This window comes from Pinus tabuliformis, chromosome Q, assembly GCF_031772625.1.
Source record: "Pinus tabuliformis cultivar Carrire ecotype Pingquan chromosome Q, CPIR1, whole genome shotgun sequence".
NCBI lineage: Eukaryota > Viridiplantae > Streptophyta > Pinopsida > Pinales > Pinaceae > Pinus > Pinus tabuliformis.
Genome location: NC_142296.1, coordinates 439932596 through 439958206, shown reverse-complemented (window position 1 = coordinate 439958206; position 25611 = coordinate 439932596). Strand labels below are relative to the sequence as shown.

Sequence of the window (25611 nt, the reverse complement as noted above, 5' to 3'; positions counted from 1 at the left end):
CAAGCATGCTAGGGACAACAAGCAAGCAAGATGCAGCCAAGACATAGGTCAGTATGGCAACATGGTGCAGCAATGGCACATAATGCAATACAGTGATGGGTACAGTCATGATTAATGAAGTGTGATGAGATGCAACATAGTGATGATAGGTGCAGCATGGTGCAGCGCGGTGAGGTGCAGCATGATGACGAAATGCAACACAATGAAAGGTGAAGGAGTCACCTTGGAGAATTAGTTGAAGCAACATGTCTTCAACTGATCTCATGTATCATCTTCTTAGAGATAATCTCTGCTCTTATCTAGATAAGTCAAAGTGTTGACTTCTGTTGTAAACGTACTGTCTCTCTCTCTGTTGAACTATTGAAGAACATATAAGAAGAATTGATCAAGGGTTTCCCCACATTGGGGCTTGTCCTTGGCTAGCGCCACATCTTGTGTCCTCTTGTCTTGGCTTGTCTTCTGCGATTTATGTTTATGTTCTATCTGCAGTTTACTTTAATGCTGATGTGATTGCTAATCTGGAAATGATATTGAGCTAATAGTGAAAATTGAAATAAATTGCTCTAAGCATAGAACATACCTAAAATTTAACATGGTATTAGAGCTGAGGTGAAGACAATGCCCAAGCAAGAGTGAAAGAGCAATGATCGAAGACAGTTGGGAAAGGACAAAAGTATTAGTGGATTCCTCATCCCTCTTCAAATTCACCAAAGGTGAAGTCGAAGGAGAGAATATTATCAGAATGGCGCAGCAGAATTTTTTGATGGCCTACCTAAAGATCACTTCAATGGGAAGTTTGGATCTAAGGGTGGAAGGAAAGGCAGATGCCTTGGTTGTAATAAGTTCGGCCATTATGCGAAGGAAAAGCCAGAACTGTTGGGGAAAAGCCGGAACTGCTAGAACTGTCGAAACTGCCAGGAACAACTAGAATTGCTGGAACTGTCGGGACTGTCGGGAACTGCCGGAATTGTCGGGAACAGCCGGAGCTGCTGGAACTGAGCAGCATGCAAGGGAAAACTAACTAACATTGGGACAGTTGTATGGTACTTAGCAGCAAATACACCAAGCATGCAATGTTACAGCTAGCAGGCAAGCAACAACTAATATGCAACAGCGAGCATGCTAAGGACAACAAGCATGCTAGGGACAACAAGCAAGCAAGATGCAACCAACGCATAGGTTAGTATGGCAACATGGTGCAACAATGGGACATAATGCAATACAATGATGGGTACAATCATGATTAATGAAGCGTGATGAGATGCAGCATAATGATGATGGGTGCAGCATGATGACGAAATGCAGCACAACGATAGGTGAAGGAGTCACCTTGGGGAATCAGTTGAAGCAACATGTATTCAACTGATCTCAGGTATCATCTTCTTAGAGATGATCTCTGCTCTTATCTAGATAAGTCAAAGTCGACTTCTGTTGTAAATGTACTATCTCTCGTTCTCTGCTGAACTATTGAAGAACATATAAGAAGAATTGATCAAGGGTTCCCCACATTGGGGTTTGTCCTTGGCTAGCACCACATCTTTTGTCCTCTTGTCTTGGCTTGTCTTCTGCGATTTATGTATATGTTCTATCTGCAGTTTACTTTAATGCTAATGTGATTGCTAATCTGGAAAAGATATTGAGCTAACTGTGAAAATTGAAATAAATTGCTCTAAGCATAGAACATACCTAAAATTAACAATTGTGCCTCCCAATTTGCCAGCTGGGGATCTAGCTGGAGGAATCACCTTGGCTAGGTTTCGCTGAGTAGGCTTCAGTCCCCAAACCGATAGGACATCTTCCGGCTTGGGCTCTAGGTCGACACAGTCTTGAGGGTTGACCATATTTGCTGTCTTTGTCTGTAGAGTAAGAAAAAAAGTGTAACCACTCCTACTGTTGGGCTCCTGAAGCGGGTGTGTGAAGTTGAGGGTAACCACCAGTATGAAAAACAATATACGCTATAAAAACCTCCTTTGAAACCACTTGTCTACCCTACTTCATTTCCTAACGATGACATTCCCTAGGTGCAAGGTAAAGCTGCCATGTACGGGCCATGCGTTGGTTGGTCCCTGCCATTGAACATCTTTCGTACTTTTATTGCTGCTAACCATCCTTGTTAAAATTGGAAACTAGGGCCAAACTCCATGTGGGTCTTCTTATTTATGGCAGCTGATATTTTTCTTGGATTCCTCTCATTGAGAGGTGTAGGATTGATCTAAAGATCATCCGATTCTGACATGTATTCATGGAGATATGAATTTATGTGTTACTTGACAATTTGTCAAGGTCGGACAACAACCAAATTACCCCAACTTATCCTCAACTTTTCATTATAAATAGAAGAGGTCTTCAAGTCATTTTGTACATACACTTCTCCTAAGATCTCTCTCCGCTCGTTTGGGTTTGGTGGCTAGAGAGATGAAGAGGGAGAAGCCCTAGATGCATTGGAGGAAGGGATACGCAGTTGATGGAGGAAGTCTAGCCGTTGTTCTAATAGAAGATCTAGACATGCCCTAGTCTCAGTTTGTGTGGCGCTTATCAGCAGCATAACAAGGCCTCAAACCGTAGTTAGAAGAGCCCTAATCTCAACTTGAAAGGGACCCGAAGATGCAACAAGAAGAGTGGACCTAGTCGCAACAATAAGGAGTATCTCAGTATTCTAGGTAATTGGTCGAGCTATTCTAGGCCTATCATCTGCTGCATATCTTTAGTCTTTGATATCAGAATTGCAACCTCATTGTGTTATTGTCATGGAGAAGATCTTTGATCTCCTATTTGCCAAGTCAAGTATTGACTTCAAGTCATTGTACTCTATCTCTTTCTCTCTGCTGAACTATTGAAGAATATAAGAAGAATTGATCAAGGGTTTCCCCACATTGGGGTTTGTCCCTTGCTGGTGCCACATCTTCTGTCCTCTTGTCTTGGCTTGTCTTCTACTGTTTACGTTTATTTTCTATCTGCACTTTACTATCATGCTGATGTGATTGCTAATATGAATATTGTCATTGGGCTAATATGAAAAATTGAAGTAAATTTCTCTAAGCATAAAACATACCTAAAATTAACAATTCTCCTTCCCGATGCGACCCTCCACCGAAACCCTAATCGCCATCAGATCCATGTCCATCTTCTCCTAGGATTTAATTTTATTTTGCCAGAAAAATTATTAATTTACATATGAGGGGATTTAATTAATTTTCCACCCTCTAATACATAAGATTTTATGTTTACAACCCTCAAAGGGGGAATACACATTTGGCTTAGACCCCGAAGACACATAACCCATCTACGACACAGTATGATCTAGTAGACCAAGTGATTTGTAATAAAACAATTAAGCGAACTAGCTTAAATTATTCTCGAATCAATTTTACATTAGACTCGACTAAAAGCACTAGGACTCACTTAATATTTCGATAATAAATTTCACCCTAGCTTTGGTGGTTTAAGTTGGAGAGGAAAAAACTCTTCTGATTAGCCGTGTTTAGAAAAAACAGATAATCAACGAGGTTAAAAGGATCTCAAAGTTTGGTGAAATTTTTATGGTTAAATCCCCTGAAATTTTATGCCTGAGGTGTGCCTTTGAAAGGGAACCCTAGTTGATTTTAACCGAGATTGGGTTGTCTTCTTTGTTAGAAAATATAACTAGGTTCGGTCTTCATAATCTTGATTTTTGTATTTGATGTAAAGAGAAAAAGAGAATATATTATTATTATTTTTATAGCATGGTTTCATGCTCTAGGTCAAGTTGAATTTAGGTCAAGCACCCATTGTGTGCTTCTAGGGTTTCAAAGAGTCAAAGGAGTCAGAGTCATTATAATATGTAAGAGACCCTATTGGGTATCATGTATCAAGTCAAAGGAATTTATGTAAGTCAATTTGTTTCATAAAGTGTGAAAATTCCAAAACTGAAATCTTATTGCAACAATTGGAAATTATTCTTCTAATTGTTAATTTAATTTAACAATTTATTTTCCCACACAAACAAGGAATGATTCACTATTGCCAACTTCACAAAAACGTTGCGGAAGAAAAATAATGCTAGAAAGCAAGAAAATCTAGCACACAATAAAAAATGACACCATTATTTTTGAACAATTGTCCTTGGAAAAACCCAACTTGGGAAAATCGATGCAGCAGTGGGGGTTTTATATTATTACGCAGTAGTGAAATTTGAGTACAATTTATGGATGCCCAACAGGCAATCCAATCAACAAGTATTTGACAAAAATAATTAGAGAGAGTTTCTCTCTCCACAAGCAATCCCAACACTAGCTTCTACAGAAATCTAGTCGTCTAAACCCTAGCATGAGCCCTTCTATGTTGTCTTTCACACATGTGGCTCGATTCTGCCTTTGAGAAAGTTGTCTAGCCTGCCTCAGCTACTGGAAGTGACTCTTCGACCCTCTGGAAGACTTTCCCGGCCTCTGGAAACTGAATCGACCTCCTCCTAAGCTAAATCGCACCGCTGCCTTAGGCAATTGCACAGTCCTATGTGTTGCCTTTGTGTGGATCACCTCTGTCACTTGTTGTTGCCTCTCCAGATCTGGAAAACTTCCTCTAGATCACTGTCCCTCCCCCTTACTATCTCTGTTGCCTCACTGAAGATGGAACTCTCCGACAACTGACTGCTGCTAATTTGGAAAATCGATTTCTCCAAGTGACTATTGTATTCTCCAAGTGCCCATCGATCCCTTGTTATATCTTCTTGTTGGCACTCCAACAACCAAGATTAAATCTTAATCAATGGCTCAGATCATTTATGGATCGATCCGTGTGAGTTTCTAGACTATTCTCACTTTGAATTAATTAATTCTAATTAATTAACCAATTTTCCTAAGTTTAGACTTAGGAAACATTAAAAAAATAGGTTTATAATCTAATTAAGTCATCTCTAGGTGGAATTTCATGTATTCTAGCCTCTCCACCAAATTCCGTGGTTAGAACACATCTATTTCTGGGTTTTGGAGATCTCATGTATTCTAGCCTCTCCACCAAATTTCGTGGTTAGAACACATCCGATGCTACAAAAATCTAACATAAAGACCCTCCAAGATCAAGTTGGCCCAGCAGTCAAAAAATTGTCGTACAAGAGATGTCAAGTTGGCCTATTGAGGGCTTCCAAGAAGCCTATATATAAGAGAACCTCGACCTCATTTGATGGAGCATCCAATAAAGTTCGGCTACAAGACAAGAAGCCTAATAACCAACGAAGAGAAGAAGAACAATAAGAGAAAGAAATCGAAGTTTTAAAATTGATTTTGGGCTACGTATTCTCACACGTGTGAAAGGATTAGGGCACCATTTGTTGTAGAAATTATAGTCATAAAAGGAATTGAAATTTGGGGTCATAAGGATCAAGTTTGTAGGCCGAGTTATCAAGGAATGAGAAGCACCCTAAGTGAAGGAGAGAGAAAGCATATTTCATGATAATTTCCCATACGTGCGAAGTTAGGGTTTCTGCAGTAGAGCCCAAAAGTTGCAAACCGGAATTAGTGATCAAAAATCTGAAGCAAAGGCCGAAATCTGAAGTGTGAAGCTAGTTTGACTTGGGTTGACTTTGTGGAAGAGAAGGCTCATCAAAGAAGAAGTTGACTTGGTCTTGGAAGGGTCTTTGTCAAGGGTCTTAGGTTTTGGAATTCGTCATTTGAAGATTTTATAAGAAGAGAAGAATTCTTGTGGGTTTTCCTCTCAAGAGGAGAGGTTTTGGCCCTGGCTAGCAACCTATATTTTGTGTCCTCTTGTTCTTTTGATCTTCATAGTTTGGTAGCTGTTTGATGATAAGAACACTATAATAATCATGTAAAGAAGAAGCTAACAATAAAGTACTTCAAGTTTAAGGAAAAGAACATCACAAGAAGTTATCAAAATAAGAGAAATCACCCTAATCTCATTGCCCTTGATTTCTCAACATTCTTGAGGGTCTCATGAACATAGTATTCAGAGGAATAAATTTTACTAGACCCTTTCTTCTGTCTTACCTTGACCTAGTGAGCACCTTGGAAGAATTTTGTTCCCACGAATATCCTAAAACCCTAGGTCTTGCGTAGGCCCTAATTAGGCCTCTCAAGTATAGCGAAAGCCCATTTGACATGATAAATCATCTTGCAAAGCTTCTCGAGTGGTCTTATCTCATCTTGGAGGTCTTGAGCTAGATATACCTATCCTCATTACAAAGATCTCGAGCCCTATGTCTAGATTTCCATCCTAGGTCTTTCTTGGAGAGCTTTTCATTCATCAAGCCTTAAATGAGCCTCTTGTCAAATGGGCTTAGTGGAATCACTTCACATAGATCATTGATCCTTCCTTTCTTAAGTGATTCCTATCCTACTGGAACTCCTCCCATCAATGAAAGTCCGTAAAGGGCAGGGGATACTAATTGAGGTGACAACGGGTCTTTGTTCCATTGTTGTCATTTGGTCTAGTGGTTGTCCCATAGGTTCCCCTCCTAGGACCCTTGCTAGATTGTGTGGCAACACCCCTTTAAATGATGACATTATGAGGGAAGTTTTCCAATTGATAGAAGAAAATGTTGAAGGGCTGCTTGACACCTTGGCTCCTACCTTTGGGAAGAAAATCAAGATTTTAGAGATCTCGATTGGACTTATGGCTAACCATGATAATATTTACAAGATGTTGCAGTCCAGGTTGTTGGCCATTTGGAGGAAGGAACAGTTTGTCTCACCTGCTGCTTATGAACTAGCCGAAGGGTTGGTTAAGCAAAACTTAAAACTGTTCAAAAGGCAATTGACCAAGGAGGCGTTGATGAGGATGCAGGTTTGTGGTGAAGAAAAGGATGCAAAGGGTCAAACAATCAACAAGAATGAGTTAAGGAGGAAATGTCTTTGCTTCATCTGCAAGGGGCCTTGGGGGCCTAGCCACTCATGGTTGAGTGATATGGAGGAGATGTGAACATTCCAAACCAGGATCCTATTGCAGCAAGTGGAAATTATTCTCCTAATTGTTAATTTAATTTAACAATTTATTTATTGTTTGCTACAACAAATACTGAATAAATCACATTGCAACCTACACAAATAAAACTGCGGAAGAATAAACACTGGAAGAAATGCTAACACACATTGGACAATTTTTCCCAGAAAAACCCAACTTGGGAAAACCAGTTCAATAGTTAAGGGTTTTATTATTAAGTAGCGGTGAAATAATCTGAGTACAATTGGATGCCGAAACTGGCAATCCTACAGAGAAACGCTGGCAAAAATCTAGTGAGGAAATTTCCTCACTCCACAGGAAAATCTGAGCTCTAACCTTAGCTCTAGGTGAGTCGTCCAAACGGGCTCAACACAACTACTGTGTCACACTAGCATAGTCCCTTCTGCACTTGGTTCGAACCAGCTTCTCCTCAAGCCGTTTGGCCTGCTGTTGTCTAGGAAAATGTCTCTCTTGGCCTCTGGAACCTCTGTCCAGCTTCTGGCACTGAAACTCGTCTTTCCACAACAAAATCGAAATTGCCTCTAGAGGCTTCTGCTCTGCCCTAGCATCAGCATCCCCGTGGCTCTTCTGCCTCCTTGCAAATGCACTCACCGGATCTAGAAACCTTCCTCCAACTTCATTGTCTCTACCCCTCTCTCATTGCTCCGATCTCACTAGCTCTCTCTCCGACAATTGACTGTTGCTACTCAAGAAATCGATTTGCTCAAGAAATCGAGTTGCTCAAGTGTATTCTCCAAGTGCCTATTGACTTCTTCTTATAATCCTCTGTTGGGACTCCAACGACCAAGATTAAATCTTAATCGATGGCTAGGATCATCTTGAAGTTGATCCATTTGAGTTTTTAGATCATTCACTCCTTGACTTAATTAATACTGATTAATTAACAATATTTCCTAAGTTTAGACTTAGGAAATATTTAAAAACTGGTTAATAATCTAATTAAGTCATTTCTAGGTGGAATTTCCAGAAACGATTTTTGGGTTTTGGAGATCTCGTGTATTCTAGCCTCTACACAAAATTTCAAGGCTAGAACACATCCGATACTACAAAAACTAGCAGCAGATGACGGAGGTAGAACAGGAGGAGACTCCTTGTGATCGTCCTGATGGGAGTATAGAGCATGAGCAATACTATAGAGATGTTGACACCAATCTAGCTATACATGCATGTTTAACGGTTGAGGATGATGAGCAGTAGATTGTTTCCATGGGTGAAGAAGGCCAAGAAGAAGACATTCTGGGAGACTTGAGGGATGAGCCACTAGTGATGATCCATCATGAAGAGCACTCCGAGGTGCAAGGGAATGGGGAGGATGATAGGCATAGTGTGCATGATGAGACATCTTTGTAGAGCCAGTTAAAGGCTCAAGATAGAGTCGTGGTCATGGTAGTTGAGCATCTGTCTTTTGGACCAACCCTTGACGAGGTGCAAGTAGAGGCAACAACATCCAACAAAGTTCTTGAACTTTCAGATGATAACCACAAGGAGAAGATTGCGCATTTCAAGACAAACCTTATGGTGTTGAAGCATAAGATCCAAATGGTCCAAGGCACCATCTTGCAACAAAACAATAAAATTGAGGGTCTTAGAGTGGTATGTGCCGAGTCAACAACCAAGTTGTCTAGTATTGAGGGATGACTAAAATCCCTAGCAAGGAAGCAAGAGGAGTATACTTGGGAGTTTCAGAGCAACCCTCTTTAGGAGTACATCGATAGGGCTTGCAACACTATCAGCCCACCTCTGTACATTGGAGAGAGAGGTGCAAAGTTTTCTAGGTGGATCTTGTTGGTTGACTGGGTGGATCAACATGAGTTGAGCATGGAGCAACATCAACATAATAGACTTGTTCCATGTGCAGGAGTTCATGCATTCAATCCTTCCCATAGGATGGATTGGTGAGAGATTATGAGTTGGTATTCTATTGATGGGGTGATTCTTGGGAGGATATTCGTAGCCAAGGTCATTTATTGATGCTAGGTTTAGTCAGAGGTTAGTTTGGGATCCAGGTATCAAGGGGTCCACTCATGATTGGATGGCACGCAGACATGATGTGGTACAATGGTTTCTGTGGGATCATGGCATCAGGGTATAGATGCCATTATAGTTAACACATATGGATTGCTTGAGGGCAAGCAATCTTGGGGTAGGAGGATTTGTAATGTCCCCATTTTGAGTTTCCCTTATGATGCAATCACGATGGATTTCTAAGGTTGGTGGCAACTAGTTTACAGGAGCAAGATTACGTCATCAAAGGGCCCGAAGGGTTTTGGAGGAGTTTTATGGGGTCTGATCGAGTTTGGTTGGCATATTTCATTGTGAGGATAAACTTTGCATATTTCGTTCTTGGTTTTGTTGCATTCTGATGATTCCTATAAAACAGGGCTATAATCAACATATGTTAATTAAAATCACTAAAGGTGTTGTGTGAAGTAGATTATTTAGAGGAAGACCTTAGTGTAATAGCTCGCTGGAATAAGAACGAAGGGATCTACAGGATAGGATGATGAAAAGTGACTTTCAGTGGCTGGAGAAGACTTATAGGTGGATTTATGATTTTCCTAGATTAAAAGTGACTTTAATTAGTCAATTAAATAAAAAAAGGGGAAAATGCTTAATTGATGAAAAAGGCCAAAAAGGGGAAAAAGTGATAAAATAAGGAGGAGAATCTTCTAGAATGGAAATTAAAATAATAAAATAAAGTACTTCTAGAAGGTCGGAGAGAGGTCTATCCAATTTTTAAAAGGAGGGAAAGCCAATCATTTGGGACATCTTGGATTTGAGTATTTTTTTGTGGAGAGGTTTTGCGAATGTGGTTCTCAACTTAAGAAGCCCCAGGACAAAAACTCTTGGGTAATTTGGTGAGAATGGATGAAAACCCATCTCATCCCTTGGTGAATTCGTTTAGAATTCATAGATGCATTTATCAATTTAATTTTTGTTTTGAAGGCCATATACAGTGTTGTGCAGATCTCTTAGGAGGCCATCACCTCAGCCATTTCCAGATATTTGTATTAGCATGTAATATCTCATTTCACTTTAATAATATAAGGCTAAGATTCACTGAATGTATCTCTTGTCTATTTTGAATCGCAGTTTTTGTTTCCTAGTTTTGCCATTAATTTCATTGTATAATTTGTGAAATTTAATTTTCAAATTGACAACTTAATTTTTTGAAGCTAAATCTTGAGAAATTTGTAAAAATTAATAAATGGGATATTATAGTCTAGGAGGGTCAAAAAGGTCGACATAATCCATGTGGATGGTCTAACAGTGAAGTGATACTACCCAAGGTGGACAATTGATCAAGAAGTGTGAGATGTGCCTCCAGATATGTTGATGTTACTGGGTGCTCTATGAGTTATGACGTGGCATGGCATGAATGGATAAAGTGCATGCAAAATAACGCTCAACTACCTAGGGTGTTGTGGAGCTACCTAGGGAATTGTGAAGATACCTCGGGTGTTGTGTCTTCGCATGAAAATATGTATAGTGATCTCGAATGATGAATACATGTAGTGAGTCCCCAAATTGCTAGGGAGATAATTACCCAACACAAAGTGTGACAATTATATAGAGAGATCCATGCTTGGGGATAAAATAAGCATGCTCTCTAGGCATAATATCCTTTACAATACATGAATAACACTTTTAGATAAAGGTAAAGTGAAAAAAACCTAGGGGTTCCTTAAGTCATGTGTCCTAGTAGATCAACTTCAACACTGCTGCACACCCATCTTGGCCATAAATGGCCTCTATGAGATGGTTAGTATGATCCATAAGGGTAGAAACTATCTTGAAATGGGGACTAAAAGGACACGCCATGATAAACCACAAAGAGTGTAAATTGTCTAATGCAACCACCTAGATGAAGAAAACATTTTACATAGATCATCAAACATGGTCTAGTACAATACATAAGATGCAATGGTCAGACTTTTGGCTGATCATGATATATTCAAATCATTGTGATGCCATAACTAATCATGGAACTCTGGGCCTTGACATCAGCTCAAGTTAGGCACAAGATTTACTCATATGCTGAAACATAGATGGCAAAGAAAATGAGATACTCTAAAGTGAAACTATGGGGTAACAATGCCTACACAGGATTGTCTCATGTGATTGACCTTTCCTTTTCTTGATTACAATAAACTTATTTTTGTGTCAAACATTAAGCAACCTCTCTAAAATATCATTTTTTTTAGTTCCATATACTTTTGGCCTATACATAGCTCTTGTTTCCTTGTTCCTCCAAAACTAGTTTAAAAACTTGTGTTTTTGCTAGTCATGCTGGCCAAATTTGTCCACACATCTATTTGTCTGTCTGTCTATCTATCTATCTTTTTATTTATATGATGTCTATGGTGATAATTAACAGTAAATACACCATCTTCAAGATTCTTTATACTGAGTTTGTATTATGGAGAGTCTGTATTTATTGAGGAGATATGTCATTGTTAATCATAGCATCATTGCTTTGTTTTGAGGAAATAAATCTTACATTATACAGAAAATATATACACAAACAATAAAATATGTACAATTGTACAGAAACCAAGAATGCAGTCAAGACATTTTCGTCAGCACTAACAAAGCTGAGACATGATCCAAATTTGCAAGAAATTCAACGTTCTTGGCATCTCTAATAGAGGTTTACTTTGTTAATTAAGGCACTGTGGAAAGAAGGCCTGCCAGCGGTCTATTCAGAGCCTAGGGAACGAATGAGTAGTGGGGAGGGAAGTGAGAGAACACAGATGGTAGTAGCTGCCCGATCTGGAAGGAATATGCTCTAGGGAAGATGCTGCAGTTCAGTGAGTCGTGTAATGACCCTGCACCCAATAGGTGTCCAGCTTTGAAAGAACTCCCTTGCCTTGGAGCTGAAAACATATTTCTGTGTCAAATCCTATGGAAGAAACAGAGCTAACATCATTATCAAAAATATAATTTCTCCATACTTTCGAAGGGAATAAAAAGTAGCGATCTCAAAACAATTCCAAAGTTCCATGAAAACAAAAACCTGTTTTCTGGATGATCATTGGCAAGTTTAATTCCTTATAGTTTATGCCAGGGTATTCTGATTTTATTTCATTTTTAGTGGCATTGCAGAAGTGGTTATGATATTCATTGTTTATACCCTTCCACTTTTTGTACTTCTTTTCGTAAATATTTTCTGTTAATATAAGATGTATTTTTCAAAAGAAAAGGTTTAATTCCTCATAGGCAATTTACGTTTGGAGAGCTAATGCTGTAATGCATGTTGATCAATTTAGATGCAATGAGAATAAATGATGATTCTAAATATGTGGAATAATCATAAACCTTTGAGTTTGAATTTCGTTGACAATTGCATGGAATAGTTGTCTATACCCTTTGAGTAGACTTCCAGTGAATGAACTATGCAATAAACGAAGTACATAATTTTTGCTTGAATAGACCAACAAATGCGTTTTGTAGAAACTATATGGTATATAAGCCAATCACCATTGTTTTCAGACTATTAAGACTTATATTCCATAATTTAATTTCTTGATGAAGAATGTACATCATATTGTGATGAAGACAATGCATTTTGTGCATCTATTTATTGTCAAATATCAATAGCATACAATGTGTACTTTGAAAGTTCCGTCATATGAAGTTCAACTAAATTGGTTTTTGTTTGCAGGAGTTCTGTGTAAAGAATAGAGATCGTGTTGAGGTTGTAGCAATGCTTGGTGTTTTTGGAGCACTCATAAGTACAATCCAACTGTATCCTTAATGCAGTCTTCTCTTACACAAAAGCATGTTCATTGTTTACTTAGTATACTCGTGCTAAATTTGATCTTTTGAAGAAAGTTGCATGTCTATTGCAAGATCACACCACTGACTGTGCTGTCTAGCTTTATAGGTGGACAAGTAATAGCCCATGTCGTTTGTTTAAGTATTGTAAGATATTTCTAATGAGATGGATTGTTCAACAAGCATATTGCAGGGCATTAAGATGGCAGTCTCAATGTTAAATGACCTTCTTTTGGGGCTTGTTGACGACCCCTCATGCCAATTGATACACCCATTGAACTAGGGATAACTTGAATCGGTGGCTATCTGTTGTAAAATTTTAATACTGCTGCAGTCACTGGTTATTATTCACCTATCTGAAAAGATTATTTGTCTTTTGCAATTTAGATGCGGCAAATACTGAAAAACACTACTCCACCTGTGCTCCTAGCCTTATAGACACCATCTGAGACTAGAATACCTGTCCGAGCTACAAAAACTAACAGCTGTTTGTACCCTTACAGTTTTCAAGCTAGATTTATTTATGTAGAAGACAATACTGATAGGATAATTGAATGGATAAGGCATTTGGAGGTGATAATGAACCTGAATTATCTCTTTTCTTCATCTTTTATGAGTTTTACTCTCATATTTGCCTAGTTCATTTCTTGTTGCTTTTGTCCTAGGAGATGCTTTTGCACTCCCACATTGTTCTTTTTGCTGGATGTACTCAGTCCCATTGACCTAATTTTGTTGTCATTTATTGCGCAATAATAAAATTATCTTATACCCTTTGTAGATTTACATAATTTTGATGGAAAGCTCAAATGCATAGATACAAGATGGTGGTCAGTCTAATCCCAAATATAAATATTCATTGTAACCAAGTTGGTAGCTTTGGGTGAGAGTTAAGGTTTACACTACTGATTGGCTTGTTTTCTCTTTTGTTTTCTTCTTTGGAAAGCATGAATTTTCTATTATCTATGCTATCATTGTTTTTGTGTACTTTTGTGTGTTTTCTCACTGTTATTTTTTGGGTCCTATTTTTCTTTGATGATCTCTTCATTGTTGATTTCTGGTAGCATTGGATGTCCTCTTAGCATCAAAATTTGCAGGGAGACTAGGAAAAATGTATTCCACAATACCCAGAAATTGTTTTGGGAAATTCCACCCAGAGACAGTTTTATTAAAATAATTAATTATTTTTAATGGGTGCCTAAATCTAAATTTAGGAAACTAAAATTTTTAAAGGGCATTAATCAAACTGAGGGTGAAACTTCTAGAAGAAGACGAAGATCGAGTCCAAATGATCTGAGCCATTGATTAGAATCTAATCTGGGTCATTGATTACTCAACTGGACGATTATAAGGACTTCGATGGGCATTTGGAAAACACATCGGGTGAGAGATCAAAGATCAAATTTCTCAGACAGGGCAGTGCAACAGTTGCTAGAGAATCGATTGAGGAGATTTCTTGCAGTGAGGGGCAGGGATAGTTTTGGTTGGAGAGTTTCCTGATCCAGGAATACATTGCAAAGGAGGCAGAGAGAGATCCAGAAGAGGCAGTGCAGAGGCCACGTTGGGTAGCGTAAGGCCAAGTAGAGGCAACGCAGAGCTTCAGAGGGAGTTCGAATTCCAGCCAGGAGAGACAAGTTTCAGTGTAGGAAGCCAAGGTGTGAGACTGGAAGGCCTGAAGTTCGAATCTCTAGACAACAGGAGATCCGAGAAGAGGTGACACAGATCCCTAGAGAGGTTGACGTAGAACTGCATACACTGACACGTGGCTGCGCAGAGCCAGCGTGGGGCTAACAAACCAGGGCTTGGATCGGTCGTGGTTCACCAATGATAGTGTGAGGTATATTTCGCTCATCTCTCTGTCAGTCAAATTCTCTGTATTGGATAGCCAACAAGGCATCCAAAGATTGTATTCAGAAAACTACTACTTAATAATACAAACCCTCAGCGGTTGCACCGGCTTTCCCACATTGGGTTTTTCCAAGGACATTTGTCCAAAAATAACGGTGTCATGTGTTGTGTATTTCTTTCTTGCTCAGCTTCTTGTTTCGAATTTAATTTAATTGGTGAAGGCTGCAGTGTATTAGTTTTGGTATTTGCTGTAGGATGCAATAAATAATTTGTTCAGTAGTTAACAAATTGAAGGAACTTAATCACTTGCTGCAGTAGAAATTTGGGTCTCCAAATTTTCACATGGTATCAGAGCTGCAGGTGAAGCAAGAGAGCATAGCCAGAAGAGCCCAGCGCTGAAGAGGAGGAGGGAAGTCGAAGTGCTGCGTAGGCAGCAAATCGAATCCCCAGAGGATTGCTTAGTCCAGGCTAGGAGGGCAAAATTTCGTGGGAAAATCTCTCTCTAAGTGAGTCGACAGAGAGAGATTTCCAGATCGAAGTTTGCCAGTGTCAGAGGGAGCAATGCAGAGCAGTGTTTTGGTGAGACGCAGTTTTCTACAGTAGTTGCTGGGGCAGAAAAACATCAAAAGAGAGAAGGAGACACTACCTTGAGGGAATTCTTCCTCAGAGGACTTTCAACCAAGAAGTCTGAATTCTCATTTTTTGAGCAGTAGTAGGGAGTAGCAGATCTACTAACTCCAGCAGGGAGTGCGTAGGCTAGTCCAGCAACAATGCAGAGGAGAGAGGAGGCAGTTCGACATTTCGTTGGCAGAGATGGCAGCTAGTGGGTTAAGAGATCAGGATCGGTTGGAAGGTGCATCCAACTATGTGATCTGGAAGGCAAGGATCTCATGCCTTATGGATGGGCACGATCTCAAACCTATGTCGACAGTGTGGTAGCTATACCCGCAGATCTAGATCTGCTTAAGAAGTACAAGGCTGAGATGGCAAAGGCCAAACGATTGATCCTCGATTGAGTGAGAGATCATGTAGTATGTCACATTGTTGACAAGGATATTGCCCGATAGATGTGGGAAGCATTGGCTATGCTATACGAAGGTTCTTTCGAGCAACAGAAGATGTACTTGGAGCAGAAGATGAGATCCACACAGATGCAGAAGGGGGAACATAATGATCCATTCCTAACGAAGCTTTAGGAAATACGAGACTTGTTGGAAGCTGTGGGGTCAACACCTTAGCCTACCGAGATGGTGAGGCTGGCCCTAAATTCAATCTCGAAAGAATGGAAAGTGTTTGTCTAGAGTATCCTGGGAAGAGAGAGATTGCCAAATTAGGAAGGTATGTGGGTCGCTCTTCAGCAGGAAGAGATAAGGAGAGACTTAGTCAAGTGCAAACTTGATGGCAGCAACAACAGTGGGACGAAGCCCAAGGAAGACGAAGAGAATGCAACCCTTGCATCTAAGGGGCAATAGGAGTAGTGGAGAAAGAAGAAAGATGTCTTGAAGATCAAGTGCTTCCGGTGTGGTGAACTTGGTCACTACGCTACGTAGTGTCCTCTCAAGAAGAAGGACAAGGACGAGAAGCATGATCCGAAGGTTGCATTTGTAAAGATCGAGGAGGAGTTTGCCATGGTTGCTTAGATACCTCTAGGGGAGAGGTTGGGTGATCTAGTACTATAGTTCGAAAGAGCTACAGATGGGTAGGATCCTTGAGGAGTCCACCTCTTGGATCAACACCTTTCTACAGGAGCCCAACTAAGAAGTAGCAGGATGGACAAGGATCAGTTGATGTAGAGTTGTGTCGGAGTGATGTAGTAGCTAAGAGTGCCAGAAATTGAGCAGCGCAGAGCAGAGTTGGTAGCAGTGCAGCGTCAGCCACAACGTAGATGCTTTAGAGGGTCAACGCATAGACTAGCAGCAGTCAGAACTCTAGTAACAGATGCATCATGTTGAACACTTGTTCAGTAATTTTGGATCTTTTGTTGCTGATGCAGTAGCAACAAAAATTGGAAATGGTTGCAGTGTAGATGCAGTGTTGGCAGTGGCAGTGCCAACAACAACATAGATGCAAAAATTATGAAGGTTGCAGTACAGATGCAGTATTGGTAGTGGCAGGGTCAACGACAGTACAGATGCAACATTTGCATAGTAGTTGGTGGGCAGCAATGTCAGATATCAACAACGCAGAGGGAGATGTTACAGAGAAGGTTGATGCTTCAACAAGTTGCATTACTAGAGCACATTTCTTGCTAAGAGGGAGTGTTGATTTTTGGTAGCATCAGATGTGCTCTTAGCCTAAAAATTTGCAGGGAGGCTAGGACACATGTATTCCACAATACAAAACTGTTTTGGAAAATTCAACCTGGAGACAGTTTTATTAAAATAATTAATTATTTTTAATGGGTGTCTAAGTCTAAGCTTAGGAAATTAAAATAATTAAAGGGTATTAATCAAATTGAGGGTGAAACTTCTAGAAGAAGACGGAGATTGAGTCCAAATGATCTGAGCCATTGATTAGAATCTAGTCTGGGCCATTGATTATTCAATTGGAGGATTATAAGGACTTCGATGGGCATTTGGAAAACACATCAGGTGAGAGATTAGAGATCGAATTTCCTAGAGAAGACAGTGCAACAGTTGCTAGCGAATTGATTGAGGAGATTTCTTGTAGTGAGGGGTAGGGATAGTTCTGGTTGGAGAGTTTCTTGATCCGAGAATACGTCACAGAGGAGGCAGAGAAATATCCAGAAGAGGCAGCACAGAGGCCATGTTGGGCAGCGTAAGGCCAAGTAGAGGCAACACAAAGCTTCAGAGGGAGTTCGAGTTCCAGCCAGGAGAGACAAGTTTCAGTGCAGGAAGCCGGGGTGTGAGACAAGATTGCTTGAAGTTCGAATCTTTAGACAGCAGGAGATCCGGGAAGAGGTGACGCAGATCCTTAGTGAGGCTGACGCAGTAATTGCGCAGAGCCAGCACGGGGCCCACAAACCAGTGTGGGGTAGGGGTGTTGATTATTGGCCATGGTGGTGTTGGGATCTAGGGGATCTGTTGATGGCGGAACGAGTAAGATTTTAGTCTAGGATCCGGGCAATTGAGGGATCGGTTCATGGTTGGGTGGCATGGAGGCATGGTATCACCTAGTGGTTTTTATGGGATACAGGTATTGGTTCTTAGCTTAACAAGACCACTAGGTCAGTCGACAGATAGGGATTGCTTGAGGGCAAGCAATCTTTGGGCAAGAGGATTTGTCATGTTCCTTTTTCTGGTTTCCCTTTTGGTGTGGTCAACATGGACTTCCATGGTTCGAGGCAGCTAGGTCACAAGAGAAGGTTTACTCCATCAGCGGGCTCAAGACCTTCTGGAGAGGCTTTATGGGGCTTTGAGGAGTTTCTTTGGGATTTGATGGCATTTACTTGGCATATTCCATCATTTACACAACTTGCCTTTTGTTTCATTGCATTTCGATAAATTTTGGAAAATAGGGTTATTATGGAGCCTAACTCAATTAAGTACACTTAAGGTAGCATTCCGGGAGGAATACTTGATGGAATAGCTTAGTGTAATAGCTTGTTGGAACCAAAAAGAGAAGATCTACAAGATGAGATTATGGGAAGTGACTTTCAGTGGCTTGAGGAGGAATGGTGGCCAATTTTAACATTTTCTCAAATTAAAAAGGTATTTTAATTAAAATAAAAGTAGGGAAAAGGTACTAGTGATTAAGAAAATAATAAAATAAAGGCTTTTAGAGGGGTCCATCAGATCTTTAAAAAAGAGAAAGAGGAGAACATTTGAGGACAACTTGGATTGTTGATATTTTCTATTGACGATGTTTGGAGAACCTAGTTCCTAGCTTCTATAGCCCCAAGACAGAAACCCTTGGTTTGCTAGTGGGTGTTGGACAAAAACCCAACACTCTTTAGGAGATTTCACTCAGAAATATCACAGTGCTTCATTGGAGTTTTGGAGAGAGAAAGTTTATAGTGGTAGGTTTGCAACAGTCTTCTCACTGGGCCATCTACATCATTGCCAGGGTCATACATCATTTTGGTCAGAGATCTTTTTCTGGGTTTTGCTTCGCTTGCTTGGAAAGCCTAGGTTCCACTATTCCTTCATGTTGATGTACTCTTTCCAATGGATTAATAAAATGGCCCAGTGATTTTATTGGCGCTTATTTGTGCATAAAATTGCTGGTTTTGTTTTTATTTGCGATTATTTTGTTGTCTAGAGATTATTTTTGGTATCTACTGTCAAATTTTCAGTTAGGAATATTACAAGTTTAATGTAAAAGAAGTTGATCATCTCCTATAAATAGAGATGCACTTCTTCATTGTTTTGTCATGATTGAATTAGGGGAGAAATCCCTTAGCTAGTTCTGAAATTTCTACATATTTTCTGATTTTCTAAAAGCCTATGGAGGATGACTAGAGAAACTTCTTTTGGAGATGATTTTGCCACTTCCGTGGAATTTCATGGCTAGGATTTACGGATGATCTTGATTTCATAAGTGGCCTGTCTAATCTTGTTGCATTTAGGTATCGATTGATATTAAGTGTAATTGTGCATTTCTGGTGGATAGGGGGCGTTCTCTTAGTTTTTTCTTGGATAAATGTTTTCTGAATCTTCCTTTGAACTTCTTGGATTTTGTAAGAAACTAGGTGGATCTTCTAGGGTTAGCAGTGGAAAGTCCTAGATATTTCCCTAGATCCACTTGCCTTCCCCCAAGGGAGTCCCTAGTTGACTCCATATGCCCCCAAAAATAGCAGTAGAATAAGGCACTAGTCTATGGTTCTTCTATCAAACCATGCACTAAAATTCTTTCAAAATGATTTTTCCAGATTTACTCTTCAAATCACCTTGGAACTCATTGCCCTAAAATCCAGCAATCTTAACCTAGAGAACCCCGCTTGAGTTGGAGGAGAGCTATCTTGAAGAGCAAAAGAGAGTTGGTGAGGTGACAGTGCCCCCCTATTACTTTCACTTGAATCACTACTTAAGCTTTTTGAACTTTATCTCAAGAAGTGTGAGTTTGTGTGATAACAAGCTTCATTCTATTTAATTCAATAGAAAAAATGTCTCTTCCTTCCTCTAAACAATTCAATATACTTGTTCATGTCAGTTCCTTATCTATTGCATGAAACAATATTAGCCTCCCTCTTTCTTCATTGTATATCATTAAACAATGTACTCCTAGAAATACATGTCTGTTCTCTTTCCTTTTGGTTGTGCTTTTCAAGGTTTTAGAAGTAGCCTAATGCTAGCCTCTTCGTTCTTCTTTGTATATCAATCAAACAATGGATTCACAGAAGTAGTTGTCCTTTTTCTTTTCTCTTGGTTGTGCGTTACAAGGTTCTATACTTTTGTTAACTCGATGCATTATTCATTAACGTTTTACCATTGTTTTCAAGCCCTATAATATACACTATACAAACTCTGTGTAAAAGTTTGAGCTCCCTCATGGATTACGAAGGTCAGATCCATGTTACCTTACCTCCTTATGAAATCCAAAGTACATGAAGGTTGGAAGATCTGAAGGTGATCTATTAAGTCAAGTCTTGTATGAAGAAGTCATTAGATCCAACCTATTATGTCACCTGTGGAACAAGATCAAGACCGAGAGCTCATTTCTGACAAAAGATCAAGCATGATTTGAGAGGTCTGATTCAAATCTCAATCCTTGTATCTTTCATATATATGTAAGTGTAAGTGCAACTGACATAAGCTGACCTAACTGACTTGAAGGTCGACCTCTCTGCTATTGTATGTGTTGTTTAGTGCCTAAGTATGGAATATGATCAAATTCATACAGGACCAAAACACTTGATTTATGGGAGACTTGGGATCTTTGTCTTGAAATCTTGAGGTCTAGATATATATATATATATATATATATATATACTTTAATGATATTTCATAAGGGAATCTGTTGTTACGTGATAGAAGAATTTTTCGTGAGGATATATGCAAAATGTTAGAACATGTCAAGAGGATACTCTACAAGCTTGTAGATTGATCAAACTATGAGCAAAAACACATTTCTGACAAGTTGCAAGTCTGCAATTAAAGGTATAACACATTGTTTTGGAATCCCAAGTATTGATCAAGGTCTGCTAATCCCTCTTCTTGAAGATATTTAGTCTCTTTACATTTAAGACTTGATCTATTACAAGAGCTCAAGCTGTTAGAGTTTGAAGTTATGATGCCTCTCCGAAAATATACCTCTATTAAAGAAAACCGGGGTCCTTCTTAAAGATTGCAATTGATCTTACACCTGTTGAGTCTGTATGGCTTCTAATCATCTAATTGAGGGCTTGTAAGGCTACAAAGTGTTGACCTATTTCAAATTTACCCTAGTGAGGGTTTGAACTTGAAAACCATAAAATTGATGTTGAATTTTCTAAGTCTGTCTGTTAGAAAATTAATCTGTATTCTGTTGGTTTATTTATTCTACTTTTTAAAATTCGAACAAGTTATTTAAAACATTTAAATACCGAAATAAACAAAATACAATCACAACTTCTACAGATCAACAACTAAAAGAAAACAAACCCACAAGTGACACCGTTATTTTTGGACAAATGTCCCCGGAAAAACCCAATGCGGGAAAACTAGTGCAGCTATTTTGAGGGTATATTATTATGTAGTATTTCCTTGAGTACAACTAGGTGCCTAACTGGTTCACCCGACAGAGAAAAAATACATGGCAACAACACCTCTCTGTTTGGAAACAGGTATTCAGAAAACCTGTCCCACGAAACCCTTTCCAGCGTCTCTAAAGCTCTGCGCTGGCTCTTCTGGCCTCTGCGTCAGCCTCCTGCTGCCTTGCATCAGTTTCAAACCTCTCTGTGTCAGCCCTCTGAGGCATTGCGCAACCTCAAGGACCCTCTGCGTCACTCTTGAATCCTTTACGTGGATGACGCAGTCCCTCTGGCCTCTGCGCTGTCTCTACTGGGCTCTGCTTGGCCTAAACTAGCTACTGCCTCTCGCTCTCTGCTTTTGCGCTGGTCTCTTGGAACTATCTCTGCCTCTCTCTCCAGTACTCACCGCCCCTCACTGCTGATCACTGATTCGACTTTGCTTAGCAACCCCGCTCTAGCAAATCGAATGACTGATCACTCTAGTGTGTTCTCCAATTGACCCTCAAGCCTCCTATTATACCTTTCCTGTTGATCCTTCAACGGTCGAGATTACATCTCTAATGAACGACTAAGATTAGATTTGGCTTGATCCATGACTTTTGGAACCTTCTAACCCAGTTTTATATTAATACCCATTAATATTTTATTTTTCCTAAGTTTAGACCTAGGAACTCCTTTAAAAATATTAATTATTTTAGTATCTCCCAAACTGTGTCCAAACCATTTCCGGGTCTTGGAGATCTCATGTGCTTTAGCCTCTCCACCAATTTTGATGGATAGAGCACATATGATGCTACCGCAAATGAACAATTGATAACAAGAATAATAGAATACAAGGATGCTGATTGAGTATGATGAAGATCAGTATTATAGTTTGGGATCAAAATCTTATCAAGATAAAAGGGGTTGGAAATGAAAGCCCAGGGCCTGTGGATTGATTGCTTTCACTTAAATAAAGGAACCCTAGCTTCTGGAAGATTTGACATCTTGATGATGAGGTTGTTTTGCAGGTTGAATGCAGAAGACTAAAGGTCAAGAGAGAGTTGTCACGATCCCCAAGATAAGCCTCTTGCATTTCCTTTAGTGTTTTAATCATTTCTGACATTGAATTGTTTATGGTTTGTGAACCCTAGGTAGGGTTTGGAAGAAAATTTATGGCTTATGGTCCAAATTATGATCTCTCCTTAATGATGTGGGTAATGTGGACTCACTGATGATGATGATGTGATTGAGATTTGAACAAGGTTGATTAGACCCAAGAAGGCTAAAGATCAAGAAATATTTGAGTAGAGGGAAGGGATGTAAAGACCATAAAACAGATGTAAATACAGTAAAGGAGTTTATATCATGAACCTGTAAATAATATCCTGAAATCTTACAAAATCAACTAACAGAACTGTTGAGGTACCTACCTGTGCACCTGCGGTTGATGATGCCTCCAGCTCCCTGCGTCGGTTACCAAAAGACCGAATCCACCCAGCCAAACTGAGCAGACCCTGGCTACTGAGTCTAGTAAGCTTCTGAGTTGAAGCAGACTGTTCCCCCATGCCCAGAACCTTAGAAAAATCCGCGATATTCTTGTGGATAATTTCACTTTATGATGTTCTTCCTCCTTCAGTTTTCCTTTCCTCCGTTCTTTACCTTCCTTGCCCCGGACCCCTCTAAAATTCTTCTCGGTGGTTTTTATCAAGTTTCTTGGCGGTGGCCGCTCTTCCACCAGCAGCCCACCGCTTAACCTTCTGGTGACACCTTCCATGTCACGTATCATCTATAACTCTGTTATGGTCACGTATATATGTATTTCATTTATAATTTAATTAATTATATTTCTTTATGATTTATTAAAGTACTTTTAATATTAAGATTATAACATTATATTAATTTCTTATATATATATTTTTAATCATTTTATTAATTTATTAATATAAGTTTTTATTAATAATCTGAAATATATAATTTATATAGCCCTCTTTTAGTATTTACCCATTAATCATGATACATTAAGCAATATGGGTGTTAATGGATGAGTAGAACCTTCATTCGAAGAAGTGTCATGATATTTAATACTTACAGTTAATTTAGTATATAAATACTAGTGCGGTGTATGCGACACATGCATATGTAGCTATCATATGCATGCATCGTATGCTTGCTATTATTCTTGCATTCTCTATATTTATAGATAGGTCATTACATACACTCCCCCTTTACAAAACTTCGTGTTTTTATCTTATCTGATTACTTATGATAGAAATTAGTACATTTTTTTAAGGATTGTAAATCGAGGTTAAATTTTTATTTAATGTAAGATACTATAAAATTGGTGTTTTGAATACTTTTACGTTTATGATTTTAATGGTCATGCCTTGCCCTAACCAGGTTCCCAAGCTATTCTAAAATCATCCTATCCTTCCTAATCTCTTCCGCTCCCATCCTATTCTTCCTCTACTGGAGTATGCCATGGCATTAGTTTTACTAACCTAACCATTCATAAACTCTAAGGATGACAACGTCGGTTATACCGACCTGATTCCCAGTAGGCATTCAGCAGTCATCATCACACGTCTAGGGGAGCGTGATTCGCACAGTCCTCCCATGACTCCAGGGTTCGGAGGATAAATGGTGGGCAACACTTCCACCCCTCCCAATAGAATTAGGGTTAATACCCTATCATAGAATCTCTTTGAGCCTTAATTGTTCTGAGGTTCTGTCATCACATGGTCATTTTGGTAACAGATATTATCTGCAATCATAAACACTTGTCCATGCATTTATAAAATGTGCATTAACATATTCAAAAATAACTCATGTATAATTCACATATATTAACTACAGTATAACATATTTTGCCATATTCTATTCATGTCATTGATTTTCATATTAAAATGTAATTATTCTTTGATTTCTATCTCATCAATCATATTGATACACATAAATAAAACAGAAAAAACAGAATTATGATATCTTAATTCCCATTAGAAGCAAAATCACTTAAATATTTTAGACTTTACTTTGACAACTATGATTTAGTAAGATCAATAACATATTCCGTCTTGGTATCCATGTACCAGCGGAATTTAAACAGATATTATGTCATAAAAATTCACGTTTATATATGATCATTCAAAATGGTTCTGAGTCTCTGATTTGCAAAAAAGTAAATATATACAAAACATAGTTTAAAGTTCTTTAAAATTAACATAGATTAGGGTATTTTTGACATATGTTCTCTGTATCTTCCCAAGTAGCTGATCCAGGACTATACTTGTCCCACTGGACCTTATCTTGGTCTACCAGACGATTCCTGAGCTGTCGAACCCTATGATCCAGTATACGTAATGGTTCGACCGATATGATTCCCTCGTCCGATACCTGTAGTTCCTTCCATTGAAGGTTATGAGATTGATCAGCTATATAATGTCTTAATCAATGTTGCTTGGGAGCGGGAGCAGGAGCGGGGAGCGGGAGTGAAAACGGGAGCGGGAGCGACCATTTTCAGAAGCTCCCGGTTTGGGAGCGAATCCGGGAGCAATTTTTTAAAAATATATATATATTTTTTATTTTTTAATTTTTGATAAATATATGTCAACAAAAACATGTAGAATGATGAATTAGACATAAAAAACATAAAAAACATAGATTGATCATTGAACCATATCACATCAATCATCTAGAAATTATAATCGTCATCAACCATGTCCACAAGTTAGTAAAATACATATTACCACTGCAACATATTGAGTCTCATGAATCATGATTCATCAACTTCAATCTTAAAGTTTCAACTTCAAGCTTTCAAAATTGAAAATTCAATAACATTTATCATCATTGATCACCAAAGTTGTACTTGTAAGCTAAGTTTAACCATTACAAGAAGTAATATCTTAGATATTTCTAAGTCCTAACTTCTAACTGTTAACATGATATGAAATGTTATAAATTTATAAAATGAAACATGAATAATGAAATGAAATGAAACAACTTTAGTCTTTCACGAAGCATCATATTCATAATTCACAATCATTACCAATGAGTTATAATTGCCAAGGCCCAACTTGAAACTTCAAATTTTCATTGTCACAGTGATATATTGTTTACAAAAAATATCATTATGATATGAAAGAGTCAAGAGTCAAGAGTCAAGGACTCAAAACTCAACAGTTATGAAAACTAAAGTCTAATAGAAACTAAAAAAGACAAGTAAACTGTAAATCTACATGTGGCCCTTGCCACGAGAGTCTCCAGGAGTATAAGCAGGTCGTGGTGGTCTTCTAGGAGTCTCTCGCACAGACCGACGACCAGAACTAGAACCTCCACGTGAGGGTGTAGATGGAGGTAGCGACAGCAAAGGAACAAGACTCGGACCTAGAGCACTGCTATTGGATGGTGGAGGTGGAGGTGGAGGT

General features: G+C 39.0%; 1 protein-coding gene across 3 annotated transcripts in view; it reads left to right on the top strand.

Moving 5' to 3' along the window:
- LOC149220105 (uncharacterized) overlaps positions 1–25611 on the top strand; it is a 520911-nt gene that overhangs the window by 229308 nt on the left and 265992 nt on the right. For all 3 annotated transcript variants that reach the window (XM_089382729.1, XM_089382728.1, XM_089382730.1), the window contains one exon: positions 12617–12699. In XM_089382729.1, the coding sequence (XP_089238855.1) occupies positions 12617–12699 (83 nt within the window). The remainder of the gene's footprint in view (positions 1–12616; positions 12700–25611) is intronic.